The 20080-nt window shown below is 48.7% G+C and overlaps 1 protein-coding gene across 1 annotated transcript in view; it reads left to right on the forward strand.

Moving 5' to 3' along the window:
• MYRFL (myelin regulatory factor like) overlaps positions 1–19851 on the forward strand; it is a 48892-nt gene extending 29041 nt beyond the window's left edge. The window contains 13 exon segments of the mRNA XM_068167441.1: positions 1–56; positions 2676–2839; positions 3857–3920; positions 5199–5284; positions 6024–6095; positions 6206–6252; positions 7155–7319; positions 13743–13817; positions 15320–15407; positions 16498–16572; positions 17513–17621; positions 18562–18636; positions 19530–19851. The exon segment at positions 1–56 is cut by the window's left edge and continues 54 nt beyond it. Coding sequence (XP_068023542.1) covers positions 1–56; positions 2676–2839; positions 3857–3920; positions 5199–5284; positions 6024–6095; positions 6206–6252; positions 7155–7319; positions 13743–13817; positions 15320–15407; positions 16498–16572; positions 17513–17621; positions 18562–18636; positions 19530–19616 — 1163 coding nt within the window. The 3' untranslated portion in view covers positions 19617–19851.
• Positions 19852–20080: the final 229 nt, after the last annotated feature.

A 20080-nucleotide genomic window follows, 5' to 3' on the forward strand; every position in this document is an offset into this window, starting at 1 on the left:
GAGATGTTGCATGTGATGATGGAGAAAAAATAGAAAACTTCCTCATGGTTGACAAGGTATGGTCTTGAGAGAGAAAGTGGAGGTGTGTATTGAGGCTGTCCCTTTTGTATGCAGAGCTGTAAGCACGCACTATGCTTTGTACAGAGCTGTAGGCCTCCACTTAGGTGTCCAAAAATAGGATCTGGCAAATGGTTGAGGACAATGGAACCACCAGGTAGCAGCATGTGACTGAAACTTTTCATGACAAGAAGTATTTACACTCAAATCTTGTTCTAGTAATAAATAAACACACAATAAGAGAGAAAGCTCTTCTCTCATTCCCCCTAGTCCTATCACTACCTGAGATCCTGAGCAGTCCCTCCCCAGCCTTCTTGTAGCCCCCTTCAGATACTGGAAGGCTACAATTAGGTCACATCAGAGCCTTCTCTTCTTCAGACTGAACAGCCCCAAATCCTTCAGTCTGTCCTCATAGCAGAGCAGCTCCAGCCCTCTGATCATCCTTGGGGCCCTTCTCTGGACACCTTCCAGCACCTCCAGATCCCTCTTGTCATAGGGGCTCCAGAACTGGAGGCAGTACTCCAGGTGGGGTCTCAGCAGAGCTGAGCAGAGGGGGAGAATCACCTCCCTTGCCCTGCTGGCCACACTTCTCCTGATGCAGCCCAGGATCTGATTGGCTTTGCAGGCTGCAAGTGCACACTGAGAGCTCCTGTTGAGCTTCTGCTCCACCAGCACCCCCAAGGCTCTCTCCTCCACAATAAGAGAGAAAGCCTCACTTTGCTGAATAAAAATGGACAGTGATTTTATAGTATTGATCCAACAAGTGTTTAATTGTTAATTGTCTTATAGAAGTGAATTAAGTCAATGCTGGTGCTCTGTTTGTTAAGTAAAGACGTCTTTAATCTTGCTGCAATCACTGCATCCAAGTACAAATTCTAGCTCTGTGGGAAGAGGGTTTGGGGCTTTTTGGGGCTTTCTGAAACTCTCTTTAGAGCTTCAAAATCATACACTGAAAAAATGTTCATGGCACACCAAGTTCATAGTTTGGAAGCAATGACTTAGTCTATTGTCCTGTGCTCCCTTTCCCTGCTTTTCCTGTAGAAACAGGACTACAAGGGACTGTCAGTCAGAGAGTTCAGTCACACATGACTGCAGACAAGACAGTGCTTGTCCAGAGCATTGCTCAGAGCAGCCCCTCTGTTGGGCTCTGATTCACTGCAGATCAAGGACCACATCCTAGCTTTTCCCACTGACAGCTGATAATAGGAAGAAGGAGTTTTTACTTATTGGTAACCTTGTCATGACTGGATGATGCCATGAATGTGAGCCTGTATTCATTGTAATGAATACTCTGCTCTGGTGAGACCTCACCTGGAGTACTGCATCCAGCTCTGGAGCCCTCAATATAGGAAGGACATGGAGCTGATGGACAGTATCATAGTATCAGTCAGGGTTGGAAGGGACCACAAGGATCATCTAGTTCCAACCCCCCTGCCATGGGCAGGGACACCCCACACTACATCAGGCTGCCCAGAGCCTCAGCCAGCCTGGGCTTAAACACCTCCAGGGATGGGGCCCCAACCACCTCCCTGGACAACCCATTCCAGGGTTTCACCACTCTCATGGGGAAGAACTTCCTCCTCACATCCAGCCTGAATCTCCCCACCTCCAGGCTCATTCCATTCCCCCTAGTCCTATCACTACCCGAGATCCTGAGCAGTCCCTCCCCAGCCTTCTTACAGCCCCCTTCAGATACTAGAAGGCCACAATGAGGTCACCTGGGAGCCTTCTCTTCTGCAGACTGAACAGCCCCAACTCCTTCAGTCTGTCCTCATAGAAGAGCAGCTCCAGCCCTCTGCTCATCCCTGTGGCCCTTCTCTGGACACCTTCCAGCACCTCCAGATCCCTCTTGTAATAGGGTCCAGAGGAGGGACATGAAAATGCTCAGGGGGTTGGTGCATCTCTGCTATGAGTACAGGCTGAGGGAGCTGGGGTGTTGAGTCTGGAGAAAAGGAGGCTCCCAGGAGACCTTCTTGTGGATTTCCAGTATCTGAAGGGAGCTACAAGAAAGCTGGGGAGGGACTTTTGGGGGTGTCAGTGAGTGATAGGACTGGGGGGGATGGAACAAAACTAAAAATGAGTAGATTCAGATTGGATGTCAGGAAGAAGTTCTCCCCTATGAGGGTGGTGAGAGACTGGCACAGGTTGCCCAGGGAGGTGGTGGAAGCCTCATCCCTGGAGGTTTTTGCAGCCAGGCTGGCTGTGGCTGTGAGCAACCTGCTGTAGTGTGAAGTGTCCCTGGCCATGGCAGGGGGGATTGGTACTGGATGCTCCTTGAGGTCCCTTCCAAGCCTGACAATTCTCTGCTTCTATGATTCTGCAAGTCCTCCTTTCCTCATAACATCATGGCTAATGGTTGGGCTTGATCAGAAAGGTCTCTCCCAACCAGAATGGTTCTGTGATTTTCACTTCACTGCAAATGGAACATGAGCAGTCTTTTTACCACCCACCAGGAGAGTTTGGTAGTTCTGTGTGTTCCATTTACAGGGAGATGACTTGTGTTTGCATTTTAAACATCTGATATATCCTTACATAAGGGAATTCTGTGCTCAGTACTGCTTGTTACATTGGATTGATGAATGGACTGTGTCTGCTTTTCTCCTTGTTTTGCTTCTCAGGATCAGATCTTTATGGAGAATGTTGGTGCTGTAAAGCAGCTCTGTAAACTAACCAACAATCTTGAAGTCAGAATAGAAGAACTGGAACAGTGGAACAGCAAACTGGCCAAGCTGAAACGGATGAGCAGTTTGAAGTCAACAGTCAGCGAAGAAAGCAAAGTCAGGTACTGTGCCTGGGATGTTCTCTGATAGTTAGAATCATAGCATTATAAGGGTTGGAAGGGACCTCAAGGATCAGCCAGTTCCAATCCCCTGCCAAGGGCAGGGACGCCTCACACCACAGCAGGTTGCTCAGAGCCACATCCAGCCTGGCTGCAAAAACCTCCAGGGATGAGGCTTCCACCACCTCCCTGGGCAACCTGTGCCAGTGTCTCACCACCCCCATGGGGAACAACTTCTTCCTAACATCCGATCTCAATCTACCCATTTCCAGTTTTGTTCCATTCCCCCCAGTCCTATCCCTCCCTGACACCCTCAAAAGTCCCTCCCCTTCAGATACTGGAAGGCCACAATGAGGTCTTCTCAGAGCCTTCTCTTCTGCAGACTGCACAACCCCAACTCCCTCAGTCTGTCCTCACAGCAGAGCAGCTCCAGCCCTCTGCTCGCCCTCATGGCCCTTCTCTGGACACCTTCTCACAGAAATTCTTAAAGCAGTCTCTGCAGTGAAAGTGAAACCTGATTTTTCTTACTGGCAGAGTTCAGCTCATTTTCAGCATGGAAGCTGTCCAAGGAATGCAATTCTCTCACAGTTTTTAATTCACTGGCAGTATCTGAAATGGCTTTTGAATTGTAGTCACTTCTGTAACTGCTTCGACTGCGTAAAGCAAGGGTGGATTATGTCCAGCTACAGCCCTGGGGCTTGGAAATAGCTGCTCAGTGCAATCTGCAGAGCTTCTTCTGCAAGAAAGAATCTTCATTAGGGCTTCAGTGGAAGTGATGAACATTTCCTATGTGTCAACCATTTCCCCAAGTTTTCTTTGAAAGCAAATGTAGCATTTAATAACATTCACCTGAATGAATTAACTGGAGGCCTTTGTTCTTGAAAACCTGATGACACCTCTGCCTTTCCCTTTTCCAGTGCTAAAATTGCCAGAGCAAATGATATCAATACCCTGCTGGAAATGTCTCTTTATTAGCTGCTGAAGCATTTTGAATGTTAAAAGAGATCTTGTCTCTTGCAGCAGGTATAGTCGAGCTGCCAGTCTTTTGCCATCCCAAAAGTCAGTCCTGCTAAAATCCAGAAAGGTGAGTGAAGTTATTCTGGAGATGAAATATGCCTATGGGACACTTTGGGTAACTGCTGAAATACTTGGGGGGGGGGGGGGGGGGGGGAAACTTTCATGTTTCTAAATATAGAATAAAGTTCCTTAGCCAGAATTATTTAGTGTCAAGCTAGAAGCTTAGAAACTGGGCTGAGACAGAAAAGATGTATGAGACATCTCTACAAAGCTGGGGAGGGGTCTGGAGCACAGCCCTGTGAGGAGAGGCTGAGGGAGCTGGGCTTGCTTAGCCTGGAGAAGAGGAGACTCAGGGGAGACCTTCTTGCTCTCCACAACTACCTGAAGGGAGGTTGTAGCCAGGTGGGGGTTGGTCTCTTCTCCCAGCAAGCAGCACCAGAACAAGAGGACATAGTCTCAAGCTGCACCAGGGGAGGTTTAGGCTGGAGGTGAGGAGAAAGTTCTTCCCAGACAGAGAGATTGGCCATTGGAATGTGCTGCCCAGGGAGGTGGTGGAGTCCCCAAGTCTGGCTGTGTTTGCAGGTGGTTTGGCTGTGGTGCTTGGGGCTGTGGTTTAGGGGTGAGCCTTGCAGAGTAGGGTTCTGGGTTGGCCTTGGTGATCCTGAGGCTCTTTTCCAACCTGAATGTTTTTGTGATATCCCTGTACAGAAAGAAGAGAGCCTTTTTCACAGGTGTTAAGTGAGTCGAGGGATATATGTTGACCTTTCTCAAGACAGTCTTCCTAGGCTGCTTAGTCCTAAATGAATCAATGTTGATTTGTCTACCTTGCTTTTACCAGTGCCCAGCAAAAGAGAAAAATAATAGGTCCAATGTGCTGTGTTCCATCATGTGAAATGCTCCAGCACCTAAGATCATCCTAATTGTTTGCAAAATGCCTTTCCTCTGTATTTACACCAGCCCTGGTGTAACATAGTCTGAGCATATACTGAAAGCTGCTCATCTTTTAGTTCAGGCCACTGCTCACTGTGTTCTTACTTTGATTTCTTTTTTAAATACTTCAAGAGTCTGAAAAAGGACAGGGAGAAAAGAGAGACAGCTGTTATTATTACCCATCCTTTCTTTCCACAGCATGTTTGTGTTGCCAGACTCTCAACAGTCTGCAGCACACTCACAGTTTTAGGGAGTCTTTCACGAGTTAATTTGTTTTCTCTTTAGATGTTGACCCCAGTGTAAGGGCCCCCCTGAAAGGAAAAAGTCAGCTTCAAGTCAGACTGCTGTAGTATTTCTTAATCTACTATTTGTAGGTTATGACACTGGAATTAATCAACCTTTTTTTCTTCCCCAGGTTTGTTTGTCAAAGACGAGAGAGTCTTGCTCCGTGAAGATTTTCCAGGCCACCATAATAGCTTTGCTTGCCATTATGGCACTATGGTACCGCTTCATTAGCAACCACTTGACTTGTTTCTCCCCTTCTCTTTCTTCCTGTCTCGTCAGAGAGATGATTGTGCTTTACTTCCTTTTACCCTTCCTCTATTTTTTGCTGTTTTACCCCTCACAGTGAACATGCCTGGTGGTATTGTGGAGTTGAAGTAGCTTTAGGCAAGTGAGATAGTCACTTAAAATATCATAGAATCATAGAATTAATAAGTTTGGAAGAGACCTCAAAGATCATCCAGTCCAACGTGTCACCACAGACCTCATGACTATACCATGGCACCAAGTGCCACATCCAATCCCCTCTTGAACACCTCCAGGGATGGGGACTCCACCACCTCCCTGGGCAGCACATCCCAATGGCCAATCTCTCTTTCTGGGAAGAACTTTCTCCTCATCTCCGGCCTAAACCTCCCCTGGCACAGCTTGAGACTGTGTCCTCTTGTTCTGGTGCTGGTTGCCTGGGAGAAGAGACCAACCCCCACCTGGCTATACTTAGTTGTGAATAGTTCTGCCATTTAAATTTCCAATTCCTTCCAACCCTGTGTGGAGCATTTCCTTCAGTGCTTTGGGAAGGGGTGAAGAGCATCTGTCTCAATCCCATTAAACCAAAGACAAACCATCAGGCAGTTCACTTTCACATGACTACCCTTGGGGAAGGGACTGCTGGGGTAGTTTTCATATTGTGTTGCATAAGAGGTGCATGAAAATCTACAGGAAACTTCTCTTTCTGCAGTGCCTTGGCAATATCAACCCTGTATCTGCTCAGCATTCACGACAGGCGTTTGGGAAACTACCCGATTTACAGGCAAGTGCTCCAAGCACTCTTAGGGAATTAGAATTCTTTGGGCCACTCTGTTTGGGCCAACAGCTCTGATGTCTCTTTCTTCATGAATTGTTTTTCTTTCTCTTCATCAGCAGTACCTCAAGTTCTGTCTTACTCTCTCCCACCACCACTGCAGCAGGTACTGTATCTCTCCTGGTCTGCATACAAGCAACAGACTTGCAGCTTCTCTGCTATTATAAAATGCTAATAGAACCATAGAGTCAACCAGGTTGGAAAAGACCTCAGAGATCATCAAGTCCAACCTATCACCCAACACCTCATGACTAACTAAACCATGGCTCCAAGTGTCACATCCAATCCCTTTTTGAACACCTCCAGGGACAGTGACTCCACCACCTCCCCGGGCAGCACAACCCAATGGCCAGTTACTCTATGGGAATAATTTCTTCCTCACCTCCAGCCTAAACCTCCCCTGGCACAGCTTGAGACTGTGTCCTCTTGGTCTGGTGCTGCTTGTCTGGGAGAAGAGACCAAGCCCCACCTGGCTACAGCCTCCCTTCAGGGAGTTGGAGAGAGCAAGAAGGTCTCCCCTGAGCCTCCTCTTCTGCAGGCTAAGCAACCCCAGCTCCCTCAGCCTCTCCTCACAGGGCTGTGCTCCAGACCCCTCCCCAGCCTCCTTGTCCTTCTCTGGACACATTCAAGAGTCTCAATGTCCTTCTTAAATTGAGGAGCCCAGAACTGGACACAGGACTCAAGGTGTGGCCTAACCAGTGCTGAGCACAGGGCAGAATGACTTCCCTGCTCCTGCTGGCCACACTGTTCCTGATGCAGGCCAGGATGCCCTTGGCCTTCTTGGCCAGCTGGGCACACTGCTGGCTCATGTTCAGCTGCTGTCAACCAGTACCCCCAGGTCCCCTTCTGCCTGGCTGCTCTCAGCCACTCTGACCCCAGCCTGTAGCACTGCATGGGGTTGTTGTGGCCCAAGTGCAGCACCCAGTACTTGGACTTTCTGACTGACACAAACAGACACGAAGCCCAGTGGGGATGGTCTTCTTTCTTATTTTGTTTTGTTCCCTTTAGCATTGCAGGAGGGAAGCACAGTTCCTCAGAGCACACAACCCATCAGCAGCATCCCTGAAGTGGATTTCTGTGACATTTTGCCTTGTGACAAGGTCTATTGCTGTCCAATTCATCAGCCAAAAGTCAGACCTCTAAGCTATGAGAAGAGCAATGCAAGGAAGAAACGTAAGCTGGGACATTTATTTGGGTTATTTACCACTTGAGTAAAGACTATATGAAGAGTGTGGGGGAAGGGAGAATGATCTTTCAAGCTCCCTGAAAAGAGCCTAGGCCAGAGGACTTAAAAAACTCCTGATAGAACAGATCACCACTTCAGTCAATATCACAGTATCACAGTATAACTTAGGTTGGAAAGGACCTCGAGGATCATGGAGTCCAACCTATCAACACAGACCCCATGACTAGACCATGGCACCAAGTGCCACGTCCAATCCCCTCTTGAACGCCTCCAGGGACGACGACTCAACCACCTCCCCGGGATAATCTGCTCTATCACTTTTCCTGGCACTTTAATTATCTGGGGTCCTGGTGTCATTGTTCTTCCTAGCCAAACAGGGGATTGATTCTGTGATTTCATGTGGTTCTGTGATTTCATGTGGTTCTACTTGACAAGCAGCTGAATAGGAGCCAGCAGTGTGCCCAGCTGGCCAAGAAAGCCAAAGGCATTCTGGCTGGGATCAGCAATGCTGTGTCCAGCAGGAGCAGGGAGGGGATTGTCCCCTGGCACTCAGCTCTGGGGAGGCCACACCTTGAGTATTGCATCCAGGTTTGGGCACCTCAGGACAAGAGAGATGTGGAGGTGCTGGAGCCAGGGCAGAGGAGGGCAAGGAAGCTGGGAAGGGCCTGGAGAAGAAATCTGATAAAGAGCAAATGAAGGAGCTGGGGATGGTTAGTGTGAAAGAGAGGAGGCTGAGGGGAGACCTCCTGGCTCTCTACAGCTACCTGCAAGGAGGTTGTGGAGAGGTTGGTGCTGGTCTCTGCTCCCAGGTCATTAGTGACAGAAGAAGAGGGAATGGCCTCAAGCTGCCACTGGGGAGGTTCAGATTGGACATTAGGAAAGCTTTTTTTCAGGCAAGAGTGGTGAGGGCTTGGAATGTGCTGCCCAGGGAGGTGGTGGAGTCCCCAAGGCTGGCTGTGTTTGCAGGTGGTTTGGCTGTGGTGCTTGGGGCTGTGGTTTAGGGGTGAGCCTTGCAGAGTAGGGTTCTGGGTTGGCCTTGGTGATCCTGAGGCTCTTTTCCAACCTGAATGTTTCTGTGATTCTGTGAACCAGAATGTCATTAATTCTTTTATTTGGCTACAGCTGGACCTGAGTTCACTGGGGGGTAGTAGAGGGTGAATTAGATGTAACAGAACTGAGAATGCTTAATGGTGTCACAGTGTGGTGATGCATCTTATATGTGGGCAGAGACAGAAATTAATCTGCTAGAAAACATAAAGCTTAGAATTAAAACTCTGCTCCTTCAGGCAAGGTTTTTGAGTAGAGAAATGTTATTTGAAGGCAGAGTTCTAGGAAATAATTTACTTTCACTGGAATCAACTCTCTTTTAGATATTGCCTGCCAGATTTGCTGTGTGTAATGTATGGGTAGGTCTATTGTGGGCAATTTTAATAATGCAAGAAAGAGTTTACACTCAAAGGCAGGCACAAGTTGTTGGAATCTGTATTGCTCTTTCCCAGACCTTACCACCATCAGTGTCTGGTGACAAATGTTAATATTACTAAACTCTGCATTCACAGTCATAGAATAGAATCATAGAATGGTCCAGGCTGGAAGGGACTTCCATAGCTCATCCAGTTCAGCCTCCCTGCAGTCAGCAGGGACATCCTCAGCTAGAGCAGGTTGCCCAGGGCCTCATCAAGCCTCACCTTGGATATCTTCAGGGAAGTGGCCTCAGCCACCTCCCTGGGCAACCTGGTCCAGTGTTCCACCACCCTCAGAGTGAAGAACTTCTTTCTGATACCCAATCTAAATCTGCTCTGCTCTGGTCTGAAGCCACTGTCCCTCATCCTGTCCCTGCAGGCCTCTGCAAACAGTCTCTCTCCATCCTTCTTGTAGCCCCCTTCAGGTACTGGCAGGCTGCTCTTAGGTCTCCCCGGAGCCTCTTCTTCTCCAGGCTGAACACCCCCAGCTCCTTCAGCCTGTCCTCGTAGCAGAGCTGCTCCAATCCCCTGCTCTTCCTTCAGTTCATGCCCTTCCTTCCTTGGCCTTGGGAGCAATGCTTGCATAGCCCACAGTTGTCAAGTAGAGGTGAAACTGAGGACAGATGCAGTTCAGGCACTGAAGCACAGGTGTCTGGCAGGGCAGGCACTGCTAGCTGCTGACACTCTTATCACATGAGCTGTTTGGGTGGGATTCACCCACTGGCTGTTCCTTATACTACCTTTAAAGTGCTGTTGTCTGCAGAGGAGTGGTCCTTGTGATTATAGAATCATAGAACCAGTGCTGCAGTAAGCCCTGTGGCAGACAGAGCTCAATACAGTGCTTTCAGGAGGTCATACCTAAGTGACTTGGATTGCTCTGAAGCCTGAAAGAGCACTGGGTAATTAAAAAGACATTAATCTCATTTACAAATGAGGGCTGTAGGAGGATGAAAATGAAATATGGAAATCCTCCCTCCTCAGCTGGCTGCTTTTGACATTAGGTGGAAAGACAAGATAAGGGTGAACACAAAGCATTACTTTCCCAAGGTCTTATGCTCCAAATAGCATTAAGCCTGGCTCCAAGAGTGAAAAATCATCACAGTACACACAGGGCTGCAAGATCTGCACAGGCTTAATGAAGCTGAATGCATCCCCAAATGGTAGGTAACAATGTCAATATGGAATCCAAACAGCAAGAAAACCAATCAGCTGCTTAATGTAGCAGTAGCCAAGATAAGTGAAAAGGAGAAATGTTTTCAGAACAAAAAAGCTGAGAGTTATACATGAGGAATGCTCAAGATAAACAGCAGAGCTTTTAGAACCACCTGGTTAGTCTGGTCCATGGGAAGAGAAAACAGTTGTAAGTTGCTGTTTAGAATCAGAGAATGGTTAGGATTGGAAGGGACCTCAAGGATCAGCCAGTTCCAACCCCCTGCCATGGCCAGGGACACCTCACACTACAGCAGGTTGCTCACAGCCACATCCAGCCTGGCTGCAAACACCTCCAGGGATGAGGCTTCCACCACCTCCCTGGGCAACCTGTGCCAGTCTCTCACCACCCTCATGGGGAACAACTTCTTCCTAACATCCAATCTCAATCTCCCCATTTCTTGTTTTGCTCCTTTCCCCCCAGTCCTCTCACTCCCTGACACCCTCAGAAGTCCCTCCCCTGCTTTCTTGTAGCCCCCTTCAGATACTGGAAGGCCACAATGAGGTCTCCTTGGAGCCTTCTCTTCTCCAGACCTAATGGCCCCAACTAGCTCAGTCTGTCTTCATGTTTAATTAGATGCTGCTTTAGGAGCTCATATTTAACAGAGCTTTTACTGTTCCACCATGTGATGCCTGAATTCCATGTGTGCAGGCTACTACTGAGTACATCCATTGTATCTCCTAATCCCTTGCTCCTCAGATTTGAGGAGGAGAAGGCTGTGAGGAAGGTTCAACTCAAACCCACAGCATTTCCCAAGCCAGACAACATTTCTGAAGCAGAAATTCAGCACATCTTTATGCAGTTTAGCTGAATGTGGCCTTCTTCCCCCCTGCTATATCTGTTTTAAGAACTGCTTTCTCTGAAGGGTTTAGGCTTTCAAACTCCTACTGATTTCAGTGGAACTGAGAAGCATGAATGCCCTTCAGCATCTGGGCCTTTTCTGCTCTCTGCTTCCATGCCATCAGTGTTCATTGCTCACCCCTTCATACCAAGTATCCCAGCTACCCAGGGCTGTCCTTGCTTTCTCTTAGAAGGCTGTTTCTCCCTTGTGCATCTCCCTTCACAGTAAAAGCTTGGTAAGGACTCATGCTGGATTTTGGTCAGCTCCAGATCTCCAGGGACAGTGACTCCACCACCTCCCTGGGCAGCACATTCCAATGGCAAATATCTCCCTCCGTGAAGAATTTCTTCCTAATATCCAGCCTGAACCTCAGCCTCTCCTCACAGGGCTGTGCTCCAGACCCCTCCCCAGCTTTGTTGCCCTTCTCTGGACACCTTCAAGTATCTCAACATCTATCTTGAATTGAGGAGTCCAGAACTGGACACAGGACTCAAGGTGTGGCCTAACCAGTGCTGAGTACAGGGCAGAATGACCTCCCTGCTCCTTCTGGCCACACTGTTCCTGATGCAGGCCAGGAGGCCATTGGCCTTTTTGGCCAGCTGGGCACACTGCTGGCTCATGTTCAGCCTCCTATCTACCAGCATCCCCAGGTCCCTTTCTGCCTGGCTGCTCTCAGCCACTCTGACCCCAGCCTGTAGCACTGCATGGGGTTGGTGTGGCCAAAGTGTAGAACCTGGCATTGAGATGTGTTCAATCTCCTGCCCTTGGACTCTGCCCATCTGCCCAGCCTGTCAAAGTTGCTCTGCAGAGCTCTCCTACCCCCCAACAGATCAACTCCTGCTCCTAACTCAGTGTCATCTGCAAATTCACTGATGATGGACTCAATCCCCTCATCCAGATCATCAATAAAGATATTGAACAGGATGGGGCCCAGCACTGATCCCTGGGGGACACCACTCATGACTGGCTGCTAGCAAATTGGGTTTGGTTTGTTTTTTGTCCCAGATTCAAAGGTATTTGATGGAGTATGTTAATTTAGGCAAGATTAACATTTCTCAGTGCCAATTTATTGGTAGCATGTCTCTGAGCAGGTTCCTGCCTGGCAATTAGTGTAAAAGCACAGGAATAGCTTTCCACCAGGTCCCATGGGCTCGAAGGGCCTTTTTGCCTTGCTCAGGCTGTGCTGTGGGATGAATATTCAAGAGGTTCTTAAAGTGCACTTTTCTAGATATGTGCTGAGAAAATTAATAGAATAAAATAAAACTAACAAAAGAGATCACCATCTTGTATTTGCCAGCCCAGCTCAGTGTCTGAAGTCACAGAGGTGAACATGATGACCATATTGATAGAACTGTATGTGAGTTTCTTTAGTTTGGTGACTCATCCTTCCCTCTCTGAAGCACTGTGTCTGATCTGGGTCAGCCCTCAGTATTTTACATCTCACAGTCAAAGAGCAAAGTTATTCCCCTGGCCTGTGTTTGTGTGGCAGTTCCCAGGATGTTAGGGCTCAGAAGGGAGCTCTGGAGATCTTCAAGTCCAAGCCCCCTGCCAGGGCAGGAGCATAGAATCCAGCACAGGTCACACAGAAACACATCCAGACAGGGCTGGAAAGGCTCCAGAGAAGGAGACTCCACAACCTCTCTGGGCAGCCTGCTCCAGGGCTGTCACCCTCACAGTCAAGAAATTCTTCCTCATGTTGAGGTGGAGCCTCCTGTGCTGGAGCCGACATCCATTGCCGCTTGTCCTATCCCAGGGCACAAGTGAGCAGAGCCTGTCCCTGTCCCTTCCTTCCTGACCCCCAGCCCTCAGCTATTGATAGACATTGATCAGATCCCCTCTCAGTCTTCTCCTCTCCAGACTAAACAGCCCTAGGGCTCTCAGATACAGATATAAAGATCTTTATTTGGCTTTATGATCAGATTTGTGCCAAAGTGCTTGCCTGGATGTTGACTTTTGCTTTGGTTCTTTACTTGTATCTATGGAAGATATTCCATGTGGGGGACAAAAATCTTCCCTATTAGACTATTTTTTTTGCAATGCTTTATATATCCTGTAGAATTTCAGAATATTTTGAAGTGGTTCTTTGTTATCTACAAAAGGCTCTGACCTCATTGTGGCCTTCCAGTATCTGAAGGGGGCCTACAGGAAGGCTGGGGAGGGACTGCTCAGGATCTCAGGTAGTGATAGGACTAGGGGGAATGGAATGAAGCTGGAGGTGGGGAGATTCAGACTGGAGGTGAGGAGGAAGTTCTTCCCCATGAGAGTGGTGAAGCCCTGGAATGGGTTGTCCAGGGAGGTGGTTGAGGCCTCATCCCTGGAGGTGTTTAAGCCCAGGCTGGCTGAGGCTGTGGCCAGGCTGATGTAGTGTGGGGTGTCCCTGCCCATGGCAGGGGGGTTGGAACTAGATGATCCTTGTGGTCCCTTCCAACCCTGACTGATACTATGATACTATGATCTTCATGTCCGTAGAGGTGTTTTGTATCTAAAGGTTTCTCTTGTGGTTATCACAGAATCAATAAGGTAGGAAAAGACCTCAGAGATCATCAAGTCCAACTTATTACCTAAAACCTTATGACTAACTAAACCATGGCTCTAAGTGCCACATCCAAACCTTTTTTGAACACCTCCAGGGATGGTGACTCCATCACCTCCTTGGGCAGCACATTCCAAAGGCCAATTACTCTTTCTGGAAGAACTTTCTCCTCACCTCCAGCCTAAACCTCCCCTGGCACAGCTTGAGAGTGTGTCCTCTTGTTCTGGTGCTGCTTGCCTGGCTTATGCACGCCTTAATCCAAGAGCTAATTAACAAAACATCATCTGGTGTTGTATTCATACTTTGCTGTCACAGTTGTGCAAGGCTAACCTGGGGGGCATTTTTCCATCCATCCTTTTACAGGACACCAAAGTGATGTGTTCCCTGAAGGAGATCCAGTCAAAAGATCTAGTGGAAAACCTTATCTTGGAAGTGACTGTAAGTCCCATGTTTAATTAAAAAAACCCACCAAACCCAAGAAAAAAAAACCCCAAACCCCAACCCCAACTATTGAAATGTGGAGTACCATAACTTTGGCATAACTTCATGTAACTTTGGTGTAAACTACCTGCAGGCTTGGGATTCTGCTGCTGGAAGCTTCAGTTTTACTGCTTGTTACAGGGAATTAGCACTTAGCCATCTATTAAATGTCTGTGATTCACTCTTATCATTTTCTTGTCATTCCAATTCGTTCTTACATCTTCATTAGGTGTTTGCAGACGTTCTGGCTGCCCTCTCTAGAGGGATCTTAGGGCTTGGCTTTCAGAAGTAACAAAATGACAAGTGACATTTTCCTTGACAGGGGCTAAAGCCTGGTAAGGTGCTCCACAGAGCTAACCTTTAAATAGCAAAATCCTTATGCTGAAATTCCCTTCTCCTGTGGCTCCTGGTTGGCCAAGAGCTGTGGAACATAAAGCAAGGCTCCAGCCTGCGGGTACCTGCTGCCCTGTAGCCACCAGAACCAGAGCACCGAGTCACTACCAATCCCTGAGCAGACCCCAGACAAACCAGGGACTCCATAAAGACCCCAAAACCCTACTGAGAACCCCCCAACTCCTTCAGGATCCCCACAGATTCCCCAGTTTAGATGCCCACAAGATGAAGAGCAACTGATAGAGCTCGGGCTGTTAGTTGGAAGAAGAGGAGGCTGAGGGGTGGCCTCATTGCTCTCTACAACTACCTGCAAGGATGTTGTGGAGAGACTGGTGCTGGTCTCTTCTCACAGGTCTAAACTGTGGACTGCACTGACTGGCTGCTGTAGCTGTATCCAGAAGAAATAAGCTTTTCAGGATGCAGCTCAGTGCCAGCTGTGAAAGCAGAAGCTGTGCTGCTGTGTTAGCACACTGGTTTGTGCTGTGGAACTCTCCAACAGGCTCATCTGCCTCGGAATATAGAACACAGAATTACCCAGGTTGGAAAAGACCTTTGAGATCATCCAGTCCAACCTATCACCCAACACCATCTCATCAACTAAACCATAGCACTGAGTGCCCCATCCAGGCTCTTTTTAAACACTTCCAGTGATGGTGACTGCACCACCTCCCTGGGCAGCACATCCCAATGGCCAAGCTCTCTTGCTGGGAAGAATTTCTTCCTAACATCCAGCCTAAACCTCCCCTGGCACAGCCTGAGACTGTGTCCTCTTGTTCTGGTGCTGGTTGCCTGGGAGGAGAGACCAACCCCCACCTGGCTACAGCCTCCCTTCAGGTAGTTGTAGAGAGCAAGAAGGTCTCCCCTGAGCCTCCTCTTCTCCAGGCTAAGCAACCCCAGCTCCCTCAGCCTCTCCTCACAGGGCTTGTAGTAGACGCCACTGTATTAACTGCAGTGCTGTTATGCTCTTAACTAAGATTTCTGGGAAGAAAAAACAACACACATTAAAAAAAAACCCCACAAAACACCAAAACCAATCAAGACTAAACTATTCTTCTTCATTTCTTTAGGGATTGATACAACAATCAGTTCCATCCAGATTTTGGAAACTCAGCAAAGCATCGACAATCGCTACTGCAGCTCACACGTGCAGTGCAGGTAGGTAAATCAGTGTGTTGTGCTGAGTGGTGCTGTTGATACACCAGAGGGACAGGATGGCACCCAGAGGCACCTGGACAGGCTGGAGAGGTGGTTCCCAGGTGAACCTCACGAGGTTCAACAAGAGCAAGTGCAGGGTTCTGCACCTCGGCTGGGGCAATCCTCACTATCAATACAGGCTGGGGGAGGAGGGGATAGAAAGCAGCCTTTAGGAAAAGGACTTGGGGGTGATAGTGGATGAGAAGATGGACTTGAGCAGTGTGAGCTTGCAGCACAGAAGGCAAATCACATCCTGGGCTGCACCCAAAGCAGCATTGCCAGCAGATCCAGAGAGGTGATTCTGCCACTGTGCTCTGCTCTGGAGAGACCTCACCTGGAGTACTGCATCCAGCTTTGGAGCCCTCAATATAGAAAGGACATGGAGAGGGTCCAGAGGAGGGCCATGAAAATGCTCAGGGGGATGGAGCAGCTCTGCTACAAGGACAGGAGCTGGGGGTGTTCAGCCAGGAGAAGAGGAGGCTCTGGGGAGACCTAATAGCAGCCTGCCAGTATCTGAAGAGGGCTATAAGAAGGCTGCAGAGAGATGGTTTGCAAAGGCCTGCAGGGACAGAACCAGGGGTAATGGCTTCAAACTAGAGAGGAGCAAATTTAGATTGGATGTTAGGAACAAGTTCTTTACTCTGAGGGTGGTGGAACACTGGACCAGGTTGCCCAGGGAGGTGGTTGGGGGCTCCATCCCTGGAGATATTCAAGGTGAGGCTGGAGAGGGCTCTGGGCAACCTGATCTAGTTGAGGATGTCCCTGCTGACTGCAGAGGGGGTTTGACTGCATGACCTTTGGAGGTCCCTTCCAACCCAGACCATTCTATGATTCTGTGATCATGGTGGAATAAAATGTCATCAATGGAGCATGGCTATTTGCCTGCTTCCTTTTCACAGTTGTTTCCTTTAGCATGCAGGAGATTTTTCTACCTTTTCCTATCTTTTTTTGTTGTTGTTGTTTTTTATACTGAAATGCAATGTCTATGTTTCTTTGAAGGTGCTGTCTAACTGCCTTAAAATCCTCTGTAATGTAATGTCCCCTTTTCCAGGTTTGGAAATTACAGCTATGTTATTCCTGTTAACAAATACACACCTATGGATGTAGAAATCTCACTGGAACTAAAGTAAGTACAGTTAAGGATAATGCATGCATAATAAGATAATGGCCAATTTCATTTGATAGCAATTTCTTGCCTGATTTCTGTTGTGACATGCATTAGACTCTGTTCTGAGGAGTGGGACAAATCTGTGCACAACTAAATTCTTAATCATAGAATCCTAGACTCAGTAAGGTTGGAAAAGACCTCAGAGATCATTAAGTCCAACCTGTCACCCAGCACCTCATGACAAATAAACCATGGCTCCAAGTGCCACATCCAAACCCCTCTTGAACACCTCCAGGGATGGTGACTCCACCACCTCCCTGGGCAGCACATTCCAATGGCCAAGCTCTCATGCTGGGAAGAACTCCCCTGGCACAGCTTGAGACTGTGTCCTCTTGTTCTGGTGCTGCTTGCCTGGGAGAAGAGACCAACCCCCACCTGGCTACAACCTCCCTTCAGGGAGTTGTGAAGAGCAAGAAGGTCTCCCCTGAGCCTCCTCTTCTGCAGGCTAAGCAACCCCAGCTCCCTCAGCCTCTCCTCACAGGGCTCTGCTCCAGACCCCTCCCCAGCCTCTTTGCCCTTCTCTGGACACATTCAAGTGTCCCAATATCCTTCTTAAGTTGAGGAGCCCAGAACTGGACACAGGGCTCAAGGTGTGGCATAACCAGTGCAGTGTACAGGGGCAGAATGACCTCCCTGCTCCTGCTGGCCACACTCTTCCTGATGCAGGCCAGGATGCCCTTGGCCTTCTTGGCCACCTGGGCACACTGCAGGCTCATGTTCAGCTGGCTATCAACCAGCACCCCCAGGTCCCTCTCTGCCTGGCTGCTCTCCAGCCACTCTGTCCCCAACCTGTAGCACTGCACGGGGTTGCTGTGGCCAAAGTGCAGCACCTGGCAGTTGGAGTTGTTAAATGCCAAGAGGAATCAGAGAGATCCTTATTTGCCTGTGTTTCTTGAAGCACCACAGAGCCTCTCATCATCTTCCTCTGCAAAGTCACGTTTGGCAATTATTGCTCCCGGTATTCTGCGAGCCAAGAGGCTGGGAAGAACTTCCTAGCAACCACACAGGTAAGGTTTCTGGAGCAATGCTCTTGCTTGTGGGGATCATTGTTACATACTGCCCAGCATGTGGCTCTTCTCTCATCTCTCACATTGAAGGTGCTGTGCAAAACTAAAAAGAAAATTGAGCTTTGTTCATTTCTTTTCTGGTAGTTTTGGTGATTGAAGCCTTGCAGTGCTGAAGTCCTTTGTGATTGACTTCCCCTTGCTCTCTAGAATGGTGTTTCCACAAAAGCTTTGGAATCTCATAAGTAAAATGTAATGATCCCTGGAATGATGCTCTTGATTGCCAGCAGATCCAGAGAGGTGATTCTGCCACTTTAGTCTGCTCTGGAGAGACCTCACCTGGAGTACTGCATCCAGCTCTGGAGCCCTCAATATAGGAAGGACATGGAGCTGATGGAGAGGGTCCAGAGGAGGGACATGAAATTCTCAGTGGGTTGGAGCACTTCTGCTACAAGGACAGGCTGAGGGAGCTGGGGGTATTCAATTTGGAAAAGAGAAGGCTCCAAGGAGACTTAATTGTGGCCTTCCAGTATCTGAAGGGGGCTACAGAAAAGCTGGGGAGGGACTTCTGAGGGTGTCAGGGAGGGATAGGACTCGGGGGGATGGAGCAAAACTAAAAATGGGGAGATTCAGATTGGATGTTAGGCAAAAGTTGTTCCCCATGAGGGTGGTGGGAGACTGGCACAGGTTGCCCAGGGAGGTGGTGGAAGCCTCATGCCTGGAGGTTTCTGCAGCCAGGCTGGATGTGGCTGTGAGCAACCTGCTGCAGTGTGAGGTGTCCCTGCCCATGGCAGGGGGGTTGGAACTGGCTGATCCTTGAGGTCCCTTCCAACCCTGATAGTTCTGTGACTCTGAAAGATTTCCAGAGCCCCAGGGCCTCTCCTTCTCTCCAGTGTGATGTGATAGAAGGTTATCTAACCTTTTTCTGCCCTTTATCACCTAGGGACGTCAGCATATCTGGCCTCTCCCCGTGGCTCAGCTGTATGACAGTGCATACCACTTCCGTGTGGCTCTACCGGTAAGCCTTTCCCTATGGCTACTCTGCTGGGGTGAAATTACACACCCCACCCCCAACATTGTCAGGCCAGCTCTGTTAGAAAGCAAATGAACCTCTATTTACAAACAAAACTACAATCTAAGGCTCTGAGGAGACCTTATTTTGGCCTTCCAGCATCTGCAGGGGGCTGCAAGAAAGCTGGGGAGGGACTTTTGAGGGTGTCAGGGAGTGACAGGACTGGGGGGAATGGAGCAAAACTAGAAATGGGTAGATTGAGATTGTATGTTAGGAAGAAGTTCTTCCCCATGAGGTTGGTGAGAGCCTGGCACAGGTTGCCCAGGGAGGTGGTGGAAGCCTCATCCCTGGAGGTGTTTGCAGCCAGGCTGGATGTGGCTGTGAGCAACCTGCTGCAGTGTGAGGTGTCCCTGCCCATGGCAGGGGGGTTGGAACTGGCTGATCCCTGAGGTCCCTTCCAACCCTGACAATTCTATGATTCTGCAAGTCCTCCTTTCCTCACAACCTCATGGCTAATGGCTGGTTCTATGGTTCTGTGATTATTTAGACCTTATCATAGAATCAATAAGGTTGGGAAAGATCTCAGAGATCATCGAGTCCAACCTATCACCCAACACCTCCTGACAACTCCACGTGCCACATCCAATCCTTTTTTGAACACCTCCAGGGATGGTGACTCCACCACCTCCCTGGGCAGCACATTATTATTTTCCCTTTCTTACATCCAGTGGTGTTTATTTAATGCTAATTATTTAGATGCTATCACTTTCTGTTCAAGACCTGTGGAGCTCTGCCTGGGCACCAGCCTGAAACCACCACAGCGACACAGCAAAGGACAAACAGCACTTGAAAGGTGGGAAGATCCTTACCTGCATCTCCTTTGCTTTTGTCTTCTGCAGGGTTTTGCAAGCTGCCTGTCAGATCCTTACTTTGCTGGACTGTTTTTCACTGATTACTACTTCTATTTTTACCGTCAGTGTAACTGAGGTGTCGCTGATCACTCTGTTCTGTTCCTTGAGGAGAAGACACAGAGCCTCGTGGAAGGAAAAAAAAGGAGATGTGTGGATGGAGCTGGGTGTTTGTTTAAAACCTCTTGCCGAGCTGCAGGGAACTTTCTTGTTTGTTTCACTTTGAAAATAAAAGCAAACAAAAAAAAGAGGAGAAAAATAAAGTGACAAAGACTGCAACTCTGCCTTTGCAGGAACTGCTTCCAGAAGGATGTGAGCCAGTGCAGTGTATGTGTGTAAAAGAAATAATCCCATTCATGACTCTGCCCTGGTGAAGCCCCACCTGGAGTATTGCATCCAGCTCTGGGCTCCCCAGTTCAGGAGGGACAGGGATCTGCTGGAGAGAGTCCAACAGAGAGCTACCGAGATGCTGAAGGGCCTGCAGCACTGCCTGGGGAGGAGAGGCTGAGAGCCCTGGGGCTGGTTAGTGTGGAGAGGAGAAG

The sequence above is a fragment of the Melanerpes formicivorus genome, unplaced genomic scaffold, assembly GCF_026170545.1.
Source record: "Melanerpes formicivorus ecotype bairdi unplaced genomic scaffold, bMelFor1.0.p_v2 SCAF_117, whole genome shotgun sequence".
NCBI lineage: Eukaryota > Metazoa > Chordata > Aves > Piciformes > Picidae > Melanerpes > Melanerpes formicivorus.